Source organism: Scyliorhinus canicula, chromosome 10, assembly GCF_902713615.1.
Source record: "Scyliorhinus canicula chromosome 10, sScyCan1.1, whole genome shotgun sequence".
Taxonomy (NCBI): Eukaryota; Metazoa; Chordata; class Chondrichthyes; order Carcharhiniformes; family Scyliorhinidae; genus Scyliorhinus; species Scyliorhinus canicula.
In genome coordinates, this window is record NC_052155.1 from 155288260 (window position 1) to 155311983 (window position 23724).

The 23724-nt window shown below is 48.5% G+C and overlaps 1 protein-coding gene across 23 annotated transcripts in view; it reads left to right on the forward strand.

Moving 5' to 3' along the window:
- amph (amphiphysin) overlaps positions 1 to 23724 on the forward strand; it is a 354942-nt gene that overhangs the window by 151030 nt on the left and 180188 nt on the right. For all 23 annotated transcript variants that reach the window (XM_038809956.1, XM_038809944.1, XM_038809948.1 and 20 more), the window contains exon 5: positions 22330 to 22425. In XM_038809956.1, the coding sequence (XP_038665884.1) occupies positions 22330 to 22425 (96 nt within the window). The remainder of the gene's footprint in view (positions 1 to 22329; positions 22426 to 23724) is intronic.

A 23724-nucleotide genomic window follows, 5' to 3' on the forward strand; every position in this document is an offset into this window, starting at 1 on the left:
TCCTCAGGAAAAACTGTCGCACAATTTCCGGGAGAGGGCCCAGACTGCCAGTGGGATGCCGCACTTAAGAATCCTCACCTCGTTCGAGGAATGGGCCCTGGAGGTGACTGAAGACAGAGCGGTCACCAACACGGAGGCTGGCAGACACCGCACAGGTGAGAACCACTGGGCTCCACCATAAGTACCTGCCAAATGTGAGTTGTTATTGCCTTACTGACTGACCCATCCCTCCCACTGACTACATGTCCATTCTTCCACAGGTCCTCCAACCGAAGGTGCCAGCCAGCCCGTGTGGCATCCTCTCCTGTCTCCCAGGAGACCCTCTTGGAGGGGAGTTCCAAGGAAGATACGATCGAGGCTTCACAGCTGTTATCCCCACATTCCCACAGCGCAGATACACGCACCTCGGTAGGAAATGTTAGTGGCTTCTGAGGCACAATCAGGTGAGCACCACAAATTGCTGATGCACATCAGGTGGAGGCAGGAATCCCCAGGAGAAACAGCAGTCAGAGGTCTGATAGATCCCAGGACCCCGCTGGGTCCCAGCCTGATGCTAAGCCTGTGGAAGAGGTGTACCTGGAGCTCATGGAGACGATAGGGAGCGGTCAGGACATTCAGCGGGAGATGTCAGCGACACTCCAGCTGATCCATGGCCGACTGGAAGAGTCCTACAGGCTATGGGCGCAGGAGATGTTGCCGGTAATGTCCAGTACGAGGCCAACACTGCTAGGACGGCGACAGCAATGGAGAGCCTGGTGCACGATGTCGGCACCATTAGTGAAGATGTTCATGGTGTCACGCAGTCGGTGACGGCCATGACTGAGGTTCTCGGAGAATGTCCGACTCACTGGGGGATATCACCCAATACCAGGCTGACCTTGATGAGGTTCTGCGGGACATGCCCCAATCTCAGATGTGAATGGCCGAGGCGTTGCGGAGTTTATCTCAGTCGCAGGTGGGCATTCCGAGGCGCTGCAGAACATGTCCCTGTCACTGAGGAGCATTGCCGAGGGAGTCAACACGATAGTGCAGACCAGGGGAAGCCGCCAGGGCTGGCAGCGCCAGATGATGCAGGGCCAGCCGGGGCTCGAACCAGCTGCCCCTCCATGCCCAGGGCCCTTTGGCACCGATCGCAGGTGGGAGTGTTGAGTGTCAGCCCAGACCCGTCCCATGGAATAGCAACGGAGGCCACCAACTCCCCTGATGTTCCACCCCTCTGATGAGGCCATTGTTATGGGACAGGTGTTTTCAGAACCCCAAAATGTATCATGGAGTTCAACCAACCCCCACCTTTAATGGATTGTTGCTTTTGAAGCACACGGCTTGTTCCCCAGGTGTAGTATTACAATTATGGACACGTGGTTTTTAAAACAAAACAATGTTTATTCCATGAACTCAAATTAACCTTTTAAATAAACATTGGATCTCTTAACACCCCTTAGTTCAAAGATAACCCCGAAAATAATACAACACTACCCAATCCTTCAACCAGAAGCACAGTTATATTCAATACTGAGATCTTTTTACAATTCCGATTTCACCAAATGATGAAGAGATAGTCCTTCATGGCAGAGATCACCAGCAATGCAGCTCACAGCCACAGCCAAGCTTTCTTCAAACTGAAACTAAAACTCCCAAAAAGCAGAAGTGAGCTTAGCTCCCCCCCCCCCCCCACCCCGTGACATCACTTCAGTAATATGATCAGCTTCATTTCTTAAAGGTACATTTCTTAAATATCCAATTCTTAAAGGCACTCTCACATGACACCATGTCTCACAAGCAGCACACGGAACAGGGTGGCGCGGCTGTGCATGTGCCACTGGCAAGTGTGCCGGGCCCTCCGGCCCTAGAGGACACCCTCCAGGAGCATTGAAGGACACGGGATGTGGTAATCAGCTGGCTGCCTCTACCTCTGATGTGCATCCTGGGGACACACCTAGATGTAGGTGTAGAGCTAGGAGGGCAAAGCACATCAAGGATCACTGTGGGCATCAGAGGAGGGGGAGGTAAGGGGTTTAGGAGATAAGGGGTGGTACCATCGTGAGAGTGGGGAATTGTAAAACACGATAACGACCCTTGTGCACAGCAAGTATGATGCCTCTGTCACTTTCTTTCAGTGCACGCCAACCTCCTAACCCGTGGCCCATCTCTCCAGGCATCCCCTCCCAGGCATACTGGCTGCAGGTGATGGGTGTGACCTGGCACTCAGCAGACAGGGAGAGGTCAGAATATGGCTTATACGGAGAAGCACTTCTCTGCGGGTTATCATCACCCTCTTGCCCTCCACAGTGATCCGCTCACAATTCTGACACAGACCCATTACCCTGGAGTGATGTAACACATATCCTGGGAGGGTGTGAGATAGGGATTGGGTGGGGTGGTGTTTTGTTATGCTCTTGACTTGGCATAAGCTGCTTCCTTGATGTGCACTCTGACAAAGGAAGGTTCAGACTTGGAAATAGCTTTAACACATTTATTAAACTGTTAACGATTCTCCTACTTGGATCCGACTCTCCTGTTAATCCTGCTATAGCTACCCAGACTGACGAACCAGTCTGCTACAATCCAGGTGGTGGGCGTGATGTGTTTCAATCAACCCTGTGTCTGTACTCACTGAGTGTCTCCACTGGAAAGAGGAAGATCATGTGTGCTGTGTCCCTTTTATATGGGTTGGTGTAATGCCCAACTGTGGTAGTTTCAACTCTGTGTGTATCATGAATGCCCATTGGTCGTGTCCTATCTTACTGACCTTTTGGTTGAATGTCTGTGTGTTATGTCTCTGGTGCTCCCTCTCGTGTCTATCTAGTCTACATGTATTTACATTAACCCCTTGTGTATTTACAGTGATGCATATCACCACAGTGGGTAAAGTAGCACTGATGGACCAGGCCACATCCTTAGTGAATCAGGCGGGTACGAGGGCCTCCCTGGCCCTCTGGGCTTGCCAGACCTTCGCCGCTACCGCCTGTCCTGCAGCCTCCAGTTGGTCCTCTGGTTCCTCCCTGGCCTTATCCTCCAGTCCCTATCGGACTGGCGCCGCCTCATCATCCTTGTCCCCGTCTCCATCCTCCTCCTCCTCGGTGGCCACATGTTCCTCATCACCAATCTCGAGCTCATCACCCTGCTGCTGTGCGAGGTTCTGGAGGGCACAGCTGACCACCACAAAGCGGACAACCCTCCGGGGGTGTACTGTAGTGCACCACCAGTGCGGTCAAGGCATCAGAACCGCAGCTTGAGGAGCCCAATGCTAAATCACAGCATGGGATACCTGGGATATCCCGACGATGGCGGAGAAACCTGTTGCCCTGGCATCTTGCTGGGTTTGGTCCATGTCAAAGTTGATGTAGTTTTCCGCCCAGGCAAACAGGGCATCCGTGACCTGCCGGATACACCTGTGGGCTGTGGCCTGAGAGATGCCACGCATGTCCGCGCTCGAGACCTGGAATGATCCCGAGGCGTAGATGTTCAGGATTGCGGTAACCTTGGTGGCCACCGGGAGCGGGTGTCCTCCTCCTTCATCTGGTGACAAGTCTGCGAGGACATAGCGCAGGTGTCGCACCATCTTCTTGTTGCGGCATGTGCTGTCTGTCATCTTTTCAAACGACCAGCAATGCCTGTACACCCTGGGCCGTCACGGGTCTCCCCCCTCTGGGTCCCTTTTGGCTTGATGGGTGGCCAGGTCATCAGGGTGTGGGGCCGGGTCTGATACATGGTCCGCCACCTCGAGCATCTGCAGACGCTGCTGCGCCGCTGTCTCCGGCGTCTGGCCGCACGGCCTAGCAGCAGCACCACTAGGGCAAGTTGTGGGTCCAAAATCTCTGCCATAGTGTTCAATATCTGTCAGGCATTGGACGACGGTGTTAGACTGACAACAACGGTGTCTCCCACCCCAGGACACTTTATTTTCCCCCTTGATTCCCCCCACCCAGAACCCCTGCCCTCACACACCCAGGGCCATTGGGTCCCCTTCACTGGGCCCCAGACACTGTATCCCGGACACCCGCTCATACCATAACCTGGGTCGGGCTGGGTCCCCATGCTACTCACACACTCTCTGGCCATGGACATGTTCCCGGAGCTGTGTCCCATCCCCTGGGTGTTCGGATGTTGGCTGCTGCTTATGCGGTGCTGTCTCCTGCAGTGTTCAGGCACAGTGTCCAGGCATCGCAGTCTGAGTAGGATGCTAGGCAATGACTCCCACATGCTACCTGGCCTGCCCACCCACGGTAATCCACTTGAGTTGTGTGAAGTGCTCACTTAACCACGATTGCCAATTCCCTATTAGCATTAGCTTTCAACCGCACGGCCAGAAGTCTCAGCAGTCGGTGCAGGTTATGGGTCGTTGGTGGAGCAGATGGGCAGGGACAAGAGTTGCCCCTGGATTGGGTACACACGATCAGGGTGTTGGCATGGTGGTGACACGTGCGGTTGCCCCCCAGTTGGCCCCCCCCCAACACCATCCCCCACCCTCCCATGGCGGTCCACCCCTGTGGAGAGTCCTTCCCCCATCCCCAGTCGAGGGTTCCCCACCCCGTGCCGTCCACTGGGGTGGCAAGCCTATCTCCCTGGGCTCTTTGCGTCTGAGCAAGATGGCCACTCACCTCCTTGGCTCCCCACCAGGTTCACGTTTTTGAAAGGAGTACTATTCGGCACCAGTGTGACCACTTGTTGGGGAGGCTGATGCAATGACTGAAGGCCACTGGATATGGGGTGGCTTCCGTTATTTGTTTGGAAATAATGCTTAAGTGGTGATAATTGGTTTCTCGCCACACTCCAGCTAGATCCTATTTTCGCCTACGGGAGCAGGCTGGTTGCATCGCAAACTTTTTGCCACCTGGCGCGTTTCATGTTTTCGGCCTCTCCCGCTATTCACTGGCCTCGTTTCGCTCAAGCGAGAGCGCAATGAGACCGGAGAATCACACCACTTATTTCTTAAACCTGCCACTTTTTCTAATTAGTAAATATATATTAAATACTATTCCTGAATAAGTTAACAACCAGCTTGCGGAATCTTTGGAGAGAACACCTTTCAGGACCAAACTGAAACATCTCTATTCAGAGGAGAGTTCTAAGACCTATAGACTATTCAGACAGACCTGGCTCCTCCCATTAACTTCATTACCTGTACCCAAAGCAAAGGCATTCTTGTATCCGTTCCCTCAAGATGTCCCTTGACTTGTACAGCCAGACCAAAACACAATGGGCGTAATTCTCCGCTGGTGGCCAAAATCGTGGAGGCCGTCGTGAACTCGGCCGAGGTTCACGACAGCCTTGGGGCCCGCTCCCCGCACCTAATTCACCCCCACCCGGGGGGCTAGGAGCGGGCCTCCGTCTTTCCCGGCTGCGACCTCGTCACGCCGGAAATGACGCGCAAAACGGCGCATTTGTGAGGTCATCCGCGCATGCGCGGGTTGCCGGTTCCAACCCGCACATGCGTGGATGACTTCATCGCGGAGGCGGCGCGAACCGCGCATGTGTGGTGGCCGTCTTTCTCCTCAGCCGCACGGCAAGACGTGGCGGCTTGATCTTGCCAGGCGGCGGAGGGAAAAGAGTGCGTCCGTTTTGGACGCTGCCCGACGATCGGTGGGCACCGATCGCGGGCCTGTCCCCTCCCGAGCACAGTTGTGGTGCTCCCGTGCCTATCGGGCCCCTAGATGCCCCAAACGGGCAACTGGCACCTGGTTCACGAATGCAGCGACCAGGTGTGGTTGCTGCCGGGTGAAACGGGCGTGAAGGGCCGGCCACTCGGCCCATCGGGCTCGGAGAATCGCCGTTCGACGTGAAAAACGTCGAACGGCGATTTTCCCGAGCTGGGGGGGGGGGGGGGGGGGGAAATCGCTGGGGCCACCAGCGGGGCATAAAAAATGAGGCCCTCCCGCGATTCTCCCACGCCACGTGGGGAACGGAGAATTCCTCATTTATGCTCCTGATAAATTAACTACACCCCAGGGGTCCTTCAAATCAGAATAATATCCCATTAGCTAGCTATCTGGAAACAAGTAAATGGTTCTCAACATCTACACCTCACCTGCAAATCAATGATTAGCACACTTTTACAACACCTTAATCACCACTTTAGCAGTCATACTGTCTGTATGTATCTTAACCCAGGTTTTAATAACATTACTGCAACAAAATATAAAATGACAATTCCTTACATTCATCATACTGACTAGAATTTTCCAGTCTTCCTTAAACTCAGAAATGGTGCCAGAGGACTGGAGAATTGTAAATCATACACCCTCATTCAAAAAGTGTCGAAGGATAATCTCAACAAGTACAGGCCAGTTAGCAAAACTTTTGTTTTAGGGAAACTTATAGAAACAATAATTCAGTACAAAATTAATAGTGACTTGGACAAATGTAGTTTCATTAAGGAAAACCAGCATAGATCTGTTCAGAGAAAATCATGTTGAAATAACTTGAGGTAGTTTTTTGAAGAGCTAACAGAGAGGGTCGATGAGGGCAATGATGGTGATGTGGTGTACATGAACGTCCAAAAGTCATTAGATACAGTGCCACACAACAGACTTGAGAGCAATATTGAAGTTCATGGAATAACAGGGACAGGACAGTAGCAGCATGGATGTAAAATTGGCAAAGCGACAGGAAACAGAAAGTGGTGATTAATGGATATTTTTCAGGCTGGAAGAAGGTTTGTCATGGAGTTTCCCAGGCTTCAGTGCTGGGACCCTTGCTCTTCATGATATATATATTAATGGCCTAGACCTTGGTATACAGGGCACAATTTCAAAACTTGCGGGCAATAAGAAACCTGGAAGCAAGATGAAGTGTGAAGTGGATAGTGCAGAACTGCAAAAGGATGTAGACAAGTTGGTGGAATGGGTGCACAAGTGGCAGATTAAGTTCAATGTAAAGAAATACATAGTAATTTATATTGGTAAGAAGAACATGGAGAAAATAAAGGGTGCAATTCGGAAGAGGGTGCAGGAGTAGTGAGCTCTGGGAATATATGTGCATGAGTCATTGGAGGTGACAGGACAGGTTGAGAGAGCAGTTAATAAAGCATGTAGTGTTCCAGGCTTTATTAAAAGGGGCATAGAGTACAAGAGCAAGGAGGTTATGTTGAGCATGTACAAGAAGCTAGTTTGACTTGGGCTGAAGTACATTTCGGAAAGATATGAAGGAAATGGATAGAGTTCAGCAGAAAAGCTTCATGGGAATGGTTCCAAGGTTGAGGAATTTCAGTTATAAATATGGAATGGAGATGCTGGAACTGTTTACTGTGGAGAGCAAAAGTATAATGCGGCTAATTATATAATGGGCTAATCATGGATAATTTCCAAAATTTAAAAACTGGACAATGTCCTTTGACAGTGGCTGAAGCTCGGTCTGGTTGTGACCCTTAAACATTAGGAGCTATTTGGTTGTATCGCAGAAACCCGTCCCTCGCTATCTCTGAAGATATCCTAAGCACCCCTCTGGGCCTTGTTTACAAAGGCCATCTAGATTACATAAGCCAGGCCTAGTCAACTGGAGTCAATTTGTCTGCAAGGACAAATGGCCCTGCAACCTTCCGTTACGACTTAGTTGGTGGGAGCATTAACAATCTCAGGAACCCAGACAAAGAGATATACACCCTTAGTCAAACCAAAGTGGGCTGGTAGGAGTCAAGTGAAATGGTACCCCAAATGGTGGAACCTGTAAAACTGCCTCCTCAAGCTGCACTGTTCAGACTATCACCTTTTCATCTATGAAGGAGCAGCACAGAAACGGGCCCTGTGCAGGCTTCAGTGCCTGTGGCCCCCCCCCCCCCCCCCACCCCCCCACCTCACCATCTACCTTGTTTGTAGTGCAATCTTTGAATGTCTGTACCATCGCTAAACTATTAATTTATCTCTACATGTCTGTCTCATTCTGGAAGTAATCTCTACTGGAAAAATGAATTATTCAGCAACAGTTTTCAACCTCCCGACCTCTGTGAAAGAATATATCATTGGACCCTGTAATTATTTCTTTCTCTATCCCACTCACTTATTGTATGAGTGAAGAGAAGGTCGTGTTGCCAACCTCCTCCTATGTTTGAGTGCAAATAATCTAACTAAGTTTATCCTATCTTTTGTATGCTTTGGGGCTATCAAAAGGAAGTTGGAATCACACCAAAACTGATGAGTTAGGAAGCACATCACTGCTTATGAATGGGGGAGGGGGGGGGACAAATCATTAAAAATATATATATTTTGATTAAAGGTTTTCCATTTACATTAGATTTGACAACAAAACCCATATTGCCACAGCAGATGATGCACAGAAACCAACGTAAAAAAAACCCCGACCAATCATGGCCACTTCATTCACCGAGATTTTTTTTAAAAGACAACCGAAAAACAAACAAAAAAAACTAAACCCTCACCCACATCATCCCCTCAAAGAACTTCATCAGCTGTACCATTGTCCAGGATCCTGCACCTCCACCATGTTTTATTGCGCTGCTGGCTCTGCACGCGTCTTCCTTGTTTGACTATGTCTCCTTACACGGTCACTTCTAGTCCAATGCTCCATACACTGGTGGGGATTGCTCCTCACTGACTCACTCTCCACCGATTTATCCAGTAAAATTCTGAAAAAAATGGGAGAAAAGGTCCAAAAGCTTTGTCACAAGCGGGAGCTACCAAATGTGCGACCTCCTACTCCATGGCCGCCACTGGAAGTAATTCATTGCAATGTTAATGGAAGCCTACTTGTGACAATAAAGATTATTATTTTAGCTTTGGTCAGGTGCGCATGGTGCACCACCTTAAGCTGAATTAGACCAAGCCATGCGCAAGAAGATGTGGTGATCACCCTGCGCAGGGCCTCACTCCACACCTCCTCATCCACAAAAGGCTCCAGCTCCGTCTCCCACTTCACTCCATCCACCAAGTTCGAATCCTCAGGACACAATTTCCCCATAAATACCAGATGTGCTACCCACTTCCGATTCCGCCAGCCAAAGTATACTTTCCAACAGAGGCACTTGTGGTGCCTCGGGAAATGTTGGGACGGCCACCCGCACAAAATTCCTTACCTTGGAGGTAGCTGAACGGGTCCGCCCCCCCACCCCCATCCCAAAATTCACCGACAACTCCTCCAAGCTGGCAAGTCGCCCTCTATAAACAAATCCCCGAATATCTCCAGCCCCTTCACTTCCCACATCCCAAATGTGTCATTCAGTCTCAATGGTTCAAATAAATGATTGGCACAGATAGGGGCCAACCTCAACACTGATCCAAGGTTAATATGCTGCCTGAATTGTCTCCATATCCTTAAAGTAGACACGACCACCGGGTTCGCGGAGTGCCTTGCTGGAGAAAACAGAAGCGAGGCCATCACCAATGCCCCCAAACTAGACCCCCTACACGACCTCACCTCTATCTGTCCCCATAGGGAACCTGGGTCACTGCACCACCCCAGCACCTTCCCGTTTAAGAACTACCCGACAGATCCTCAGAGTCTTGCCCGCCCGTATGAAGGACAAAATCAACCTATTAATCCTCCCAGAGAAAGATTTAGGGAGGAAGATAGGAAAACATTGAAACAAAAACCCTGGAAGCATATTCATTTTGATAGAAGCAAATTACTGCAGATGCTGGAATCTGAAACCAAAAAAGAGAAAATCTCAGCAGGTCTGGCAGCATCTGAAGGGAGAGAAAAGAGCTAACGTTTTGAGTCCAGATGACCCTAGCTCTGACAAAGGGTTATAACCTTTATGGCTGCGACCTATAAAGATTCTTCTAAAAAGCCTCAAATGCCGGGTTGACTAAATGGGCGGAAACTAAACTACCACTCAAACTGCTAACCTGAATAATCTCCCGGGAGGCCGCCTCAGTTGATAAGCTAACATGGCTGGCCTTCTCCCCATACTCGTAAAATATCCCCCTCGACCGCCGCAACTGTCTCTCGTCTCCCCCGTAGACAACAGATGGAACTGTGTCTGCAGCTTTTTCCTGCTCGCCAGGAGTTCAGTGGTAGGGTCACTTGAGTACCACTTCCAGATTTCACCCACCAACCTCTGCCGTTCCACTCTTAACTCCCTCTCCATATGAGCCTTGTACGATATAATCTCTCCCCTAATCACTGCCTTCAAGGCCTCCCAAAGAATGGAAGGCGAGACAGAATCATTCTTACTGAATTGCACGTACTCACCAATGGCCTTGGACAATTGCCCACAAAACCCTACAGCCGCCAGTAACCCTACATCTAAACTCGATGGCAGGCGCTGAACTCCAAAACCATGTCCACCAGATGAGGGGCATGATCCGAGATGTAGAAAAAATATTCTGCCTTCTTCAACCTACCCACCAAGAAAAGACCTACCAACTAGAAAAAGTCAATCCCAGAATGCACCTTGTGTACTGGGGAGAAGAATGAGAATTCCTTACCCCCCCCCCCCGGTACATAAACTTCCATGGATCTGCTCCCCCCCCCCCCCTTCCCCCCCCCTGTTCCATAAACGCTAAAAGCATCTTAGTCACCCCTGAGAGCACCAATGGTGTTGACCTAGAACGGTCTATATTTGGGCCCAGCACGCAATTTTAATCACCCCCAAGTTGGTGTGTATCCAAATCTGGAATGGAAGCCAACAACTTCCTAATAAATGCTGTATTGCCCTAGTTCAGGGCATATATGTTAACTAACACCTCCAATCAACCAAACAAGGACCCTGGAACCATCACGTATTTACCACAAGGGTCTGCCACTAACTTGTCCGCCAAAAACAAACCTAGTTTGTTGATTAGCTGCCCCCCCCCCCCCCAAACCTGCCTTCAAAGCCCAAATGTCCCACCCACCCCTTCCGCACCCCAGTCTGGTCTCAGCTGCAGATGTGTCTCCTGCAAAAGCACCGCATCAGCCCTCAAATTATTTAGGTGAGAGAAACCCCTTGAGCTTTTTACTGGGACCTCCAATCCCCTTACGTTCCAGCTGACCAATAGAACCTGGACTGTTCCATCGCCCTTAACCCGGATTTAGCAATATTCACCATAAAGGATTAACAAACGCCTGCCCAGAGGATGTGGGCCCAAGGCCTACCCAATACGGCCGTCAAACCAGCCCGCAAAACAAAACAAAGAAAATCCCCTGGTCACCATCAGAAAATTACCGCCCCGCCCGCCCCTCCCCCCCAGTCCCCTGTACCAAACCCCACCCAAACATCCACATTGATCACAATCCAAAGAACAATGCCCCACCCTAACCAATCCCACCCCCACCCAAACAAAAAACTCTAGGCTTATTGAACCACAGAAACAGGTCCACAGTCCCTCCCCCCACCTCATTCCCGTTCGCTAGCTAAAATTTTAATTCTAGCCTCTCCCCAGGGCCGAAAAAAGAGAAAGAAATACCCCAACCTGTCCCAGCTACAAAATACAACAAAAATCAACACTCACACCATGACAATCCCACCGGGAGCCATATATTTCCAAGGAAAGCGAAACTCTGCCTTAAACAATATCGCAATAGCTTGCCTCCGCCCCCTCCCCCCTCAATCCCAACCCAAAAAACAGAGGTCACAGCAAATGCCTCAAATCTCCTACCCAAAACACCCATAAGAAGCCTACTCAGGGCCCGTTTAACTAGATCCCAGTCAATGCTCTGTAACAAAAGTATGGGCAGCATGGTAACACAGTAATTAGAACTGTTGCTTCACTACGCCAGGGTCCAGGGTTCGATTCCTGGATTGGGTCATTGTGCGGAGTCTGCATGCTCTCCCCGTGTCTACGTTGGTTTCCTCCGGGTGCTCCGGTTTCCACCCACAAGTCCCGAAGGACGTGCTGTTAGATAATTTGGACATTCTGAATTCTCCCTCTGTGTACCAAAAGAGGTGCTGGAATGTGGCGACTCTGGGCTTTTTTCAGTAACTTCATTGCAGTGTTAATGTGTGACAAAAAAGATTATTTTAAATTTTATTTTTTTCTACCTCCTCTGGAATATCAAATAATGGCCCTTTGACCGAAAGGTAACCCGCAGCCTCATACGGTAACCACTCCAAACCTCACTCTTGTATAACGTTGCTTTGGCCTTATTAATGGAGACAAGCTTCTTCGCCAGCTGCGCACCAACATCCTGATATATTCTAACAGGCTTAGTTCCCATCTCAAGCCTTGATTCTCCTTGGCTCACTTCAGGGCCTGCACCTTCTCCTGGAAGCTGTGGAACCTGGCTATCACAGCTCGTGGTGGCTCATTCTTCCAAGGCTTCTGCCGGAATGTTCGACGGGCTCTATCCAACTTAGGAGGGGCTGCTAGTACACCATCCCCCACTATCTTACCAAGTATATGCGAAAGGTACGCAGTTGGATTAGAGCCCTCCATACACTCCGGCAACCCCACAACCTTGAGGTTTTGTCTCCTTGACCGATTCTCCAGGTTGTCCACCTTCGCCCTCAGATTCTTATTCTTGGGGGCAGCATGGTAGCATTGTGGATAGCACAATCGCTTCACAGCTCCAGGGTCCCAGGTTCGATTCCGGCTTGGGTCACTGTCTGTGCGGAGTCTGCACATCCTCCCCGTGTGTGCGTGGGTTTCCTCCGGGTGCTCCGGTTTACTCCCACAGTCCAAAGATGTTCAGGTTAGGTGGATTGGCCATGATAAATTGCCCTTAAAGTCCAAAATTGCCCTTAGTGTTGGGTGGGGTTATTGGGTTATGGGGATAGGATGGAGTTGTTGGCCTTGGGTAGGGTGCTCTTTCCAAGAGCCGGTGCAGACTCGATGGGCTGAATGGCCTCCTTCTGCACTGTAAATTCTATGATTCTATGATTCTCTGCCACCACTGAGATTTCAGCCTCCAGTGAGGCGACTTGGTCGCTGTGCCTCAACAAAGTCTCCTCCACCCCTTTCAACACCTTGCCATGCTCCTTTACAGCTTTCAAAGTCATCTCCAACTTTTCACGGACAGGACCCACTGCCTCCTCAATCGACTTAGAGAGTATCGATCATCACTCTCCATTATCTCTCAAAATGTCTGCCATCTTCCCTGCTGAGGCTTGACTCAAAGCCAGATATTTCCACCCGCAGGACTTCTTAGCTGTGGTCTTTTTTGACATATTTCCACACTAGGACCCCTCTATTTTCTTATAGGAAGAGATTAACCACTAAAAAACCCTGGGAACTAGGCAAAAAAACAAGTACCCTGTCAGGAGCTATATAATGCACAACCTCCTCCTACATGCCGCCACCAAAAGTCATTGGAGAAGCAAATCATATTCCAATTTTGTTCATGGACGGATGGAGAGATAAGAAATCAGGGCTGTTTGAATTAATCTCCCGCCTGTCTGTAACAAGAAGGCTGAATGGAGATTTGATAGAGTTATTCAAAATTATGAGGGATCTGGACAGAGTAGATAGGGAGAAACTGTTGCAACTCATGAAAGGATTCAGAACGAGAGGACACAGACCCATTGGGGAAAGAAACAAAAATAACCTGAGAAAAACCTTTCTTGTGCGGCACGTAGCGAAGGTCTGGAATGTACTGAGTGTGGTAGAGGCAGGTTCAACTAAAGCATTCAAAAGGGAATTAGACTTTTATTTGAAAGGGAAGATTATGCAGAGTTACAGGGAAAAGGTGGTGGTGGAAATGCACTAGGTGAATTGCTTAGTCAGAGAGCTTGTGCAGACACAATAGGCTGAAAGGCCTCCTTCTGTTCTGTAACAATTCTGTTATTCTGTTCCTTCACTTCACCTGGGACCAAACCAAGGTGTGCCACAGCTCTCAGGAATTAACTTTGGCACAGTGGTTAGCACTACTGCCTCACAGTGCCAGGGTCATGGGTTCAATTTCGGCCTTGGGTAACTATGTGGAGTTTGCACATTCTCCCTGTGTCTGCGTAGGTTTCCTCCAGGTGCTCCGGTTTCCTCCCACAGTCCAAAGATGTGCAGGATAGGTGGATTGGCCATGCTAAATTGCTTCTTAGTATCCAAATATTAGGTGGTGTTATGGGGTTACAGGGATAGGGTTGGGGAGTGGGGCTAGGTGGGGTGCTCTTTTGGAGGATCGGTACATAGAATTTACAGTGCAGAAGGAGGCCATTTGGCCCATCGAGTCTGCACCGGCTCCTGGAAAGAGCACCCTACCCAAGGTTAACACCTCCACTCTATCCCCATAACCCAGTAATCCCATCCAACACTAAGGGCAATTTTGGACACTAAGGGCAATTTATCATGGCCAATCCACCTAACCTGCACACCTTTGGACTGTGGGAGGAAACCGGAGCACCCGGAGGAAACCCACGCACACACGGGGAGGATGTGCAGACTCCACACAGACAGTGACTCAAGCCGGGAATCGAACCTGGGACCCTGGAGCTGTGAAGCGATTGTGCTATCTACACAGATCCCATGAGCTTAATTACCTCCTTCTGCACTGTAGGGATTCTGTGATTCCCTCAGTATTTCCTCTCTTCCCTGAGAGATGAGATTTATTGGCATCCTTCCACCTGCATCTAACTAGGCAACTCTCCAATTGTCCTTGAGCTTTTCATTGGAGCATGAGCTCCACTGCTTTCTTGTTCAGTGTCTCCAAAATTGAAAAAAAACACCTTTGTGTCTGATAGCCATTTGCTTATGGTTTCAGCGTTTCCTCCCACTACACTGCTGGTTGCTTTCTGTCTCTGCCTGTTTCTAAGATGTTCAAGCTCCCATTGTAAACTGCCTGTTTCTCTGAAGAACACACAGATAATAGGGTGTCTCCCTGAAACCTATTACCATGGCAATCTAATACCCCTGGGATGTTCCAGAAAGAGATTTCAATGAATCATCTTCACCTTTCAGAGGATATTCTTTGATCTGAAAAACATATGGATACTTTAAGACCTTCCCTTGTTTACCAGTTGCTTTCAAACCTTTCTTTGATCTGATAAGTTACATAACGAATTTGAACCCTTTATGGTTTAAACTTTGGACATCTTATCGCCACCAAGTGTCACAAAAGGGTCCATTGTTTAATGTTTTCCCCCATGAGACTCTGGCCTCATTCAATAAACACTGCCCACCCTTTGAATTCAATCACCCGAGATCTGCCTGCCATCCTCTCAAATTCAGATTATTTTTGGCACATGTCTTGCATTTAGATTCAATTCCCAGACTAAAAGTTTGATATTTTAACCTATAAATCATGAAATAAGACATTTCCGCAACACTGGCCAAACTTGTATATTAACCAAAAATGCACACACACACTGACGCACCAGCTCATTTTAATGATTAATATAGCGATTAATCAGATGCAAATTAATCCTTTGGCATTTCAATACACTAGAGCTATTTATATGGACAACAAAGGCCAATGATGTTTCAGCCTTACATAGCGATGACTTAAATCTTGTTATTGGACTAGGAACACAGTCAGAACACAGTTAGAATAAAGTACAACCGTTTTATTTTCTACAGGTGATCCATATGTATCATTGTATTATAACTTTTCATAGTGTTCCCTTTACAGCACCCGTCACTGTCTGTGCATTAGCTTATTTGCTGCTGAAACCATCATCTGTGTCTTTGTTACCTCTGGACTTGACCATTCTAATGGTCCTCTGTCCAGACTCCCAATTGTAAGCTTGAACTCATCTAAAACCCTGCTGCCATACACTAACTAAAGTCAAAGCTTGTTCCCCCATCACCCTATGTTCTATGACCTACTTTGACTCCTGACCCAGAAACGCCTCAATTTTACAATTCTCCCCATTTTAGCAAGAGCTCAGGACGCCATTTTAAATGGCAGTGCCAACCTGATACCCATGGCAGTGCCAGGGTACCACCCTGCCCAAAGGGCATGCAGCTGGGGGCCTCCAATCCCCTTGGATACTCCCGTAAGTGCCATTCCGTCTGGTTGAGACCAGTACCAAACGGCACTTGCCAGAGGTCTCGGAGGAAAAGGGGTTGAATCCCAAAGCCTCAGGTATCTCAGAAATCTGCACATTAGAGTCAGGTTTACTGCCTCACTCTAATATGCAGATTTGCCAAAAATGGGCAGGATTCACCTCGCAAGATTGCATTGAATCTTGCGAGGTGTTGCGAGCTGCGTAGATCCTGGGAGCATGGTCTCTCCGTGAGCTGCTTTTCTGGAGCAGCGTGGCCAGAGGATCGCGTCCTGAGTGTCTGATTTTGAGGTTCTGGAAGTATCCTCGTCAACAGCACCACATTCGGTGATGAAATTGCCCATCACCTGACAGAAGGAAGCTCAGAATTTGGCTGGGGCACCCGCAGACTTTGGAGTGAGCGTTTAATTTATCCAAAACGAAGATCAAAGCAGTGGTTCTCACATCGCTTCTCTATGGCTGTGACGCATGGATAATCTATCAATGTCACATGAAGCAACTAGATGCATTCCAGTTTTGCTGCTTAGGATCCATCTGCAAAATTAGGTGACAGGACAAAATCCCTACCACCCGAAAGTTCTTACAAGCTGCCGCGTAACTAGTATCGAGAGAAGCTCATCAGGGCTTTACTCCACTGGGTCAGTATGCGATTCACATGGAGGAATCCTACATCAGACAGTATGTAGTCAGTGTAGCATGGCAGCCCGCACCACTGGAGGACTCTGACTTAGAACAAAGACATTCTGAAAGGCAATTTTACAGCTGGTGAGTTAGACCTTCTACACGGTGGGGTAGAAAAATCTTGGACAGATCCAAATGGAGAAGTCTCTGTCATTAAACAGTATCTACATTTGAGGAGAACAGGGTCAGGTCCCCACAGGACAAGTGAGCTTGGTGGAGAGCCATTGTATTCCCGGATACCCCCACTTCCAATAATGACTTTGTAGTTAATATTTGCTATTGGCAAATAAATACTAGATATGATACAGGGCAGCACGGTGGTGCAGTGGTTAGCGCTGCTGCCCGACGGCATTGAGGTCCTAGGTTCGATCCCAGCCCAGGGTCACTGTTCGTGTGAAGTTTGCACATTCTCTCCGTGTTTCTGTGGGTTTCGCCCCCACAACCCAAAGATGTGCAGGATAGGTGGATTGGCCATGCTAAATTGCCCCTTAATTGGAAAAGAATGAATTGAGTACTTTAAATTTAAAAAATTGATATATATTAGATACGAGACAGTACCAGTCTAGACAGCAAACTGGTGCCCTTGCTGAACACTCATCTTGTGAAGCGACAGGAGACTACATCATGATAGGCTCAGTGGCAAATTTTGTCCAGTAACTTTCATAGGATTTACAGTGCAGAAGGAGGCCATTCGGCCCATCGAGTCTGCACCGGCTCTTGGACAGAGCACCCTTCCCAACCGCACACCTCCACCCTATCCCCATAACCCAGTTACCCCACCCAACACTAAGGCTAATTTTGGACACTAAGGGCAATTTAACATGGCCAGTCCACCTAACCTCCACATCTTTGGACTGTGGTAGCACCCGAAGGAAACCCACGCACACATGGAGAGAACGTGCAGACTCCGTACAGACAAGTGACCCAAGCCAGGAATTGAACCTGGGACCCTGGAGCTGTGAAGCAATTGTGCTAATCACTATGCCACGCTGCCCAATGTAATGTTCTGTGTGATGTGTTTTCTGTGTTGGTCTAACATCGACTGCAACTGGATGCAGTAAAACGAGAAACAGGCTTCTGACACAGGAGATGGTCCAACACTGTTTTATTGAACCTGTTGATTGCAATACGTAATCTGCTGTGGGTTGACACTCTATTAACCTAACTGATAATTTCCTACTGGCTTGACCAGACTAGCTCTCTATCACATGATGATGATGTTCATTGGCCTGTGCACTGCGACTATCTCCCTAGCCATGTCCCTTCAAAGGGGAAAGCAACAAATGGTCATCTATTCTGTAGTGACTTTTCTTTTTCCCTCTCTCCAGCTGCCTCTTGTCTTCCCCACCCCATGTTTCTGCATTCCCATTTCCTGTCCAATTCCTAGGCCACTTCCTTATCGATACGCTGTCCTGCACCGTTCCAGCTTACCTTCACCTCTGGATGTTGACCCTGTTCCAAGCCCAGGTGCTGTGTTCCGACTCTCGCTGTGTTAGATAAGATGGAACAAAAACACGTTTGTATGCCTGAGTTCACGTATTAATGCGTGGAATGACTTTGAGTCACATTCCCAACATCATCACGTCCTGATAGGGATAATCTAGCAGGCCAGAAATCAGGAGCCCACCCATCTTATTCAAATCTAATTCAATTGCTTGTTACTGCTTGTTACTGTGTCAATGATTCAAATATTGGAAGCATTAAAAGGCATGTCGATTGTGCTTCACACCAGGTGAGACTCGTATTTTTTGTTAAGGGTGGGTTTAAAGTCCCCAGCTGAGTCTTTAGTTTGGATTGGGCCCCCCTCCACTAACACTCCGACTCCCTCCCTCCCCACCACCCACCTTCCCCCTCTCTCCCCACCAACCCCTTCCTTTCCCTTCTGTTGGTACAGAGGCAAGAGTATCTGGTCTCTCCAGCGCAAAGTTTAATGCTTGTACCATTCGTTTTTTGGTAGAAATGTGATGTGAACAGTTTTAATAATCAGAGTATCCACCCGTACATTGGTACTGAGGGGAGGGTACCCTTTTTCTCCAACACAAAATTAGTGTTTGTACCATTAGGCCTTGTATATATTATTTTACTGTTTTAATAAAAAGATATGGATTCAGCAGTTCAGGGTGCTGTGATTCCTGGCTGTGCGTGATATAGAAAGATGTGTTTCCATGGTAAACATTTGTTATTTTGAATGCTCTCTTTTCCTGCTGAGAGATGAACTTAGACTCTCAATTGCACCTCTCCCTTCTTGGTCGGGAAAACATGATAAAAGTTGTCTCTGTGAGAGATGCATCCTGCAGTGAGGAGGAGATTGAGAGGAAGAGGAAGAAGGGCAGAAGTGGTTCAAGATGCGCTGATGGCGCATGAGGGTGGCAGAGCTTCACGAAGCAAGAAGCTAATGCAGGCATAATGATGCATCAACAGAGATGCAGAAAGACTTTCAACGATCGCAGGTTTTCCCACGGGTCCACGGGGCGATTGACAGTGCACATGTTGCCAAGCGAGTCCTGATCATTTATTAACAGGAAGGCATATTACTACTTGAGCGTCCAGTCGGTCTGAGACCACAATTGATGGGCTTGGCAGGTGTGGGCAAGGTACCCAGGCAGCACCATGCTGCTTACATTCTGCATAACACTCAGGTGCCAGAACTCTTCAGTGGAGTCAAAGCCCTGGATGGTTGGCTTCTAGCTGACAAGTGACCCTTTGAAGAGATGGCTCATGACTGAGAACAGATGCAGAGAGGACCTGCAACAACAGCCACTAAAGCACCAAGGCCATTGTAGAGCAGACAATTGGGCTCCTGAAGATAACGTTCAGATACCTGACAGATCAGGAGGAGAATTGCAGTATGCTCCAACACGAGTGTCACCCATGGTAACCGTGTGTTGGGCACTCCATAACCTCACCATTCAGAGAGAGGATGCCCTTGAGGAATACGTGACGCTAGATAGCAGCCATTCATCTGACAATGAGGGTGAAGACGAGGAGAGGGTACATTCCAATGTAGAGGTGTAAGGCCTTTGGTTTGAATGGATGACAAAAGGCATGCCTCGGTAAGGAGGATATTCCAATAGGTTAGGATTTCTGGGTCTCAGAAATGCACATGCCACAGGTATCTCAAAGTCATTCTATGTGCAACATGAGAGCCATGAGAAAGTTGGGAAAGTACTGTCAGCACACTCACGGTTTTGAGTCCTTTGCATGCGAGGCACCCAGGAGAGAGGATGTGATCTGCTTTCTCCATTGTCCCAGATGACTTTGGTGGCTGAGGCCTTGAGGGCCTCGTCAAGTTAAAAGTTGAGTTACAGGAGCAGCCTCTGTCACTAAGGCAGTCGACAACGGCTGTGTTAGTGGTTGATGGGTGGAGGAAAGGCTGCCTCAATTAGAAGTACCCTGAGAGATGCTTCCAGATGGTGGCAGCAACTGCTCATCCTCCATCATGGGGGTTCGCTTGGTCCTGTCTATCTTTCCATGAGGTCCCAGGATTTGGAACAGTGCACTGGCTCTGGGCTCCTGAGCTCAGGACAAGGTTAATTGCATGCAGATTGGAGTGTCAAGTCACGATTGCGTTTGCAGCATGCTTGGTTTGTTCCTCCAGGACTTCCACAGAGGAAGCCTGATGTTCCAAAGAGGGGGTAATCGCAGTGCACATGGCCTGGATGAACACCTCCCCAGTCTGTGTCAGAACTCACAATCTCTGCTTTATCTGCCAAATGTCCACATTCATCGTGCTGGATATCAAGCATGCGCTAATCCCTGTGGAGATGACAGTGTCTACACTGGTGCTTGGAATAGGGCGAGGATGTGAACCTGCATCCTTCCCGGAAGCAATAGTCAGGCTGAGAGGCTTCATCTGTGCGGGAGACACAGAAAAAAATTATGTTATGTGCCATTTGAAAGCATTCAATCAGCGTGCAAAATCACAATGCTCAGCACCATTAGCAGAACGTGTATCCTCAGCGCAGAAAACAGGTCTCCGCATGCTCCCCGCTGAGGCCCCCTATCTAACCCGAGTGATGTTTAATAGCATTGTGTTTCTCAGTGCTGCGGGCGCAGGGAAACATGCGGCTTAATGGCTGGCTATGAGATTTTGATCCCATTTCCGTAAATCATGCCCACTATCTCTGACACATAAATGCTGACTTTGGATCACAGCATTTGCTGTGTCACCTGACACATGCTAGGTGGCTCCCATGACCTCCTTCCAGGTCACAGCTACCAACTGTAGAAGGTGGACATCCCACCATCCAACTCTGATTGGACGGATGGGAGAAAGGTATTCGGCCTCCCGACCTTGAAACCCGCCCTCAGGCCCACTATTAGCCAATTGCTGTTTTATGCAGTGTTCCTTTATGGTGAGAGGGTGGGAGAGGGAAAGCCGATTACTTCCGGATGTGAATTCTATGCGCCATTATGGGACATATTATTCTGTCCGTCACTTGTGCACTGTCAAATGCGCTCCCTTACCAAGTGTCCAGTCCCAGTTTGACCCACTTAAGAAACCAGGGTGTTCTCACAGTTTACCTTCCTGCCTTCAGCTGGTCAGGTTCAGATGTGGTGGGTAAAACTTGAACCTCAGCCTCTGACCAGTTCTGAATGAGCTTTTTAACAAATTTAATTGGAGGCATTGGGAGTGGAGTGGATTCCTGTCCCACCCTCCTTCCCGCCTTGGTGATTATTGCCCGTGCTGGGATCGAAATTGAAATTAGTACACTGTCAGGAGCTAGTATTTTAGGTCTCAGGTGGGTGCCCCAAAAGTTCAGCCCTATGGTCTGTGCATGTGAACAAAGAATAACGGGAAATTAATCCTGAGTTTTAAAGAAACTCATTTTCAGGATGACGTCTTGCAAGGCTGGAAATTATCGGCCATCCCTTAATAGCTCATGGGAAGATGGTGATGAATCATCTTCTGCAAAGCATTTTTCTGAATGAATGGCTTGCATTTGGGCAGCACGGTAGCATGGTGGTTAGCATAAATGCTTCACAGCTCCAGGGTCCCAGGTTCGATTCCCGGCTGGGTCACTGTCTGTGTGGAGTCTGCACGTCCTCCCCCTGTGTGCGTGGGTTTCCTCCGGGTGCTCCGGTTTCCTCCCACAGTCCAAAGATGTGCGGGTTAGGTGGATTGGCCATGCTAAATTGCCCATAGTGTCCTAAAAAGTAAAGGTTAAGGGGGGGTTGTTGGGTTACGGGTATAGGGTGGATATGTGGGTTTGAGTAGGGTGATCATTGCTCGGCACAACATTGAGGGCCGAAGGGCCTGTTCTGTGCTGTACTGTTCTATCTTCTATCTATTGCCTATTCAGAGGGCAGCTAAGAGTCATCCATTTTGGTCAGCTGAAGTCACATCTAGGGCACAATGAATATGGGAAAGGTTTCCTTCACCAAAGGATATTGACAGAGGGCTCTGACTTCATTATCCCCATTCCCTCCAACTTCTTTTTATGGCCTGAACATTGCAGTCGCCATCTGAAAAATTCCACCCAGTTCTATGCCATTTATACCTGTAAGGAGGAGAGTGACGTTAACTTGAAGACATTGGCACTCAAGTGCTCAATGTGAGAGTGTGTGTGTGTGTGTGAGAGTGAGCGAGCTTGTGTGCGTTCATTTCTGAAAGCTTGTGTGCTAATGTATCAAGTCAGGCCATTTGTAGATCAATTACTTTTAATCGTTCGTGTATTATCATCTGTTTGTACATTCTTGTTGTAGTTCCCACTATTGATTTGACCATTTCTCACTGATTGCTCCAGGTTTTTGAAAAGTAAATTGCTTGGATTAAGACACTGATGAACGATACCATTGTTGTTACACTCTGCAATTATCTTCCCTTTGTTCCTCAGAATTCTGATTTATTGTGGGCAGACTTTCACCAGAAGCTGGTGGATCAGGCTTTATTAACCTTGGACACATACTTGGGCCAGTTTCCTGATATTAAGGTATCGTCTGATTATGAAATATTCAATCGTATTGCTCGCTGCACTTAATATATTTTACTTACTGAGGGGAGTTTTGATTTTGGACAATATTGAATGATATTGGATTAACTGCTCATTATACTTCTGTCCTGATTTTTATGAAGTCAATGGAAATGACTTCTGTGGTATTGACCAAAATTATCCCCACTGAATTGATACTTAAGTGGACGCCAGTGTTAAGTACATCTAGATGCCTGTTAAACATATAGGGAAAAATTTTCATCTTCAATAGAGAGCTCTGCTTGCTGTGAATTTAACAGGAGGTCCACTAATCGGAGAGGGGGTAATCTGACTTTTCCATGTATCCTCCCTGTGTATGAAACATGTCACTTGTTTAATGTGTATTTGTTACCTACAAGTTTAGTTCACATCTTGTTCACCAAACTTATTCGCAAGGAAATTAGGGGAAATTTTAACTCTTGGTGGGAATGAAGGAGCAAAGCTGTTGAAATAGAGCAATGCCAGTCCTCCGATTCGCTGGGCTGGATTTTACCCCACCATGCCAGGCGTGTTTTCTGCAGGGCTAGGTGTTGCAAGGCATGTAAAATATGACGGGTGGGTAGGCCAGGTCCTTCCTGCCCACCCCCAACCTGGTGCCCACAATACAATGGGCAGGCGGGCACAGGAATCAGCAGACCCACTGCCATTTAAAAAATATATATTATTTCGGGAAATTACCCAGTTGACCTGAATAATATGCTGCCCACACCATGGAATTCTTGGGTAGGCAGGTGGGTGAAATTCACCAGACCTGTCTTTAATAACTCTGGAAAAGGCATGAAAGAAGGAGGTGGTGGGTGCATTTTTTTTTTGCGGGGGGGGGGTTCCCCGTTCCCCCTCTCTTTGTTCGCTCCCACTTGGCCTTCAAAACCTTTCCACCTGCCCCGACCCTAGCCTTAGCTCCCTGATCCCGTCCTGCCCAAAAACACTCGGGACTTTCCTTAGACAGAGTCCTCCAGCGTCCATTGCTCTTCTCTTTGGGCTCTCCAGCAGCACCTACTGCTGAGTTCTTGCTCTACTGCGAGAGCTGTTGTCCTGTCAGATTGGCTGGCAACTCTCGAGGGACTTCCACCTACTGAGCGGCGGATGTCTGACCCTCACCTGCTGAAGGCTGTCCATGGCGTGTTATGGCTGTAGGACGGTGCTGTTCAATGTCAGTCAGTGTCGCACCGACTTTCCTTCCAGACAGTTTGTGCAGTGTGGTGAACACCGTGCTAAAATTCAGCCCCCCTCTGTTAGCACGGCTGGTTCTGGTGGCAG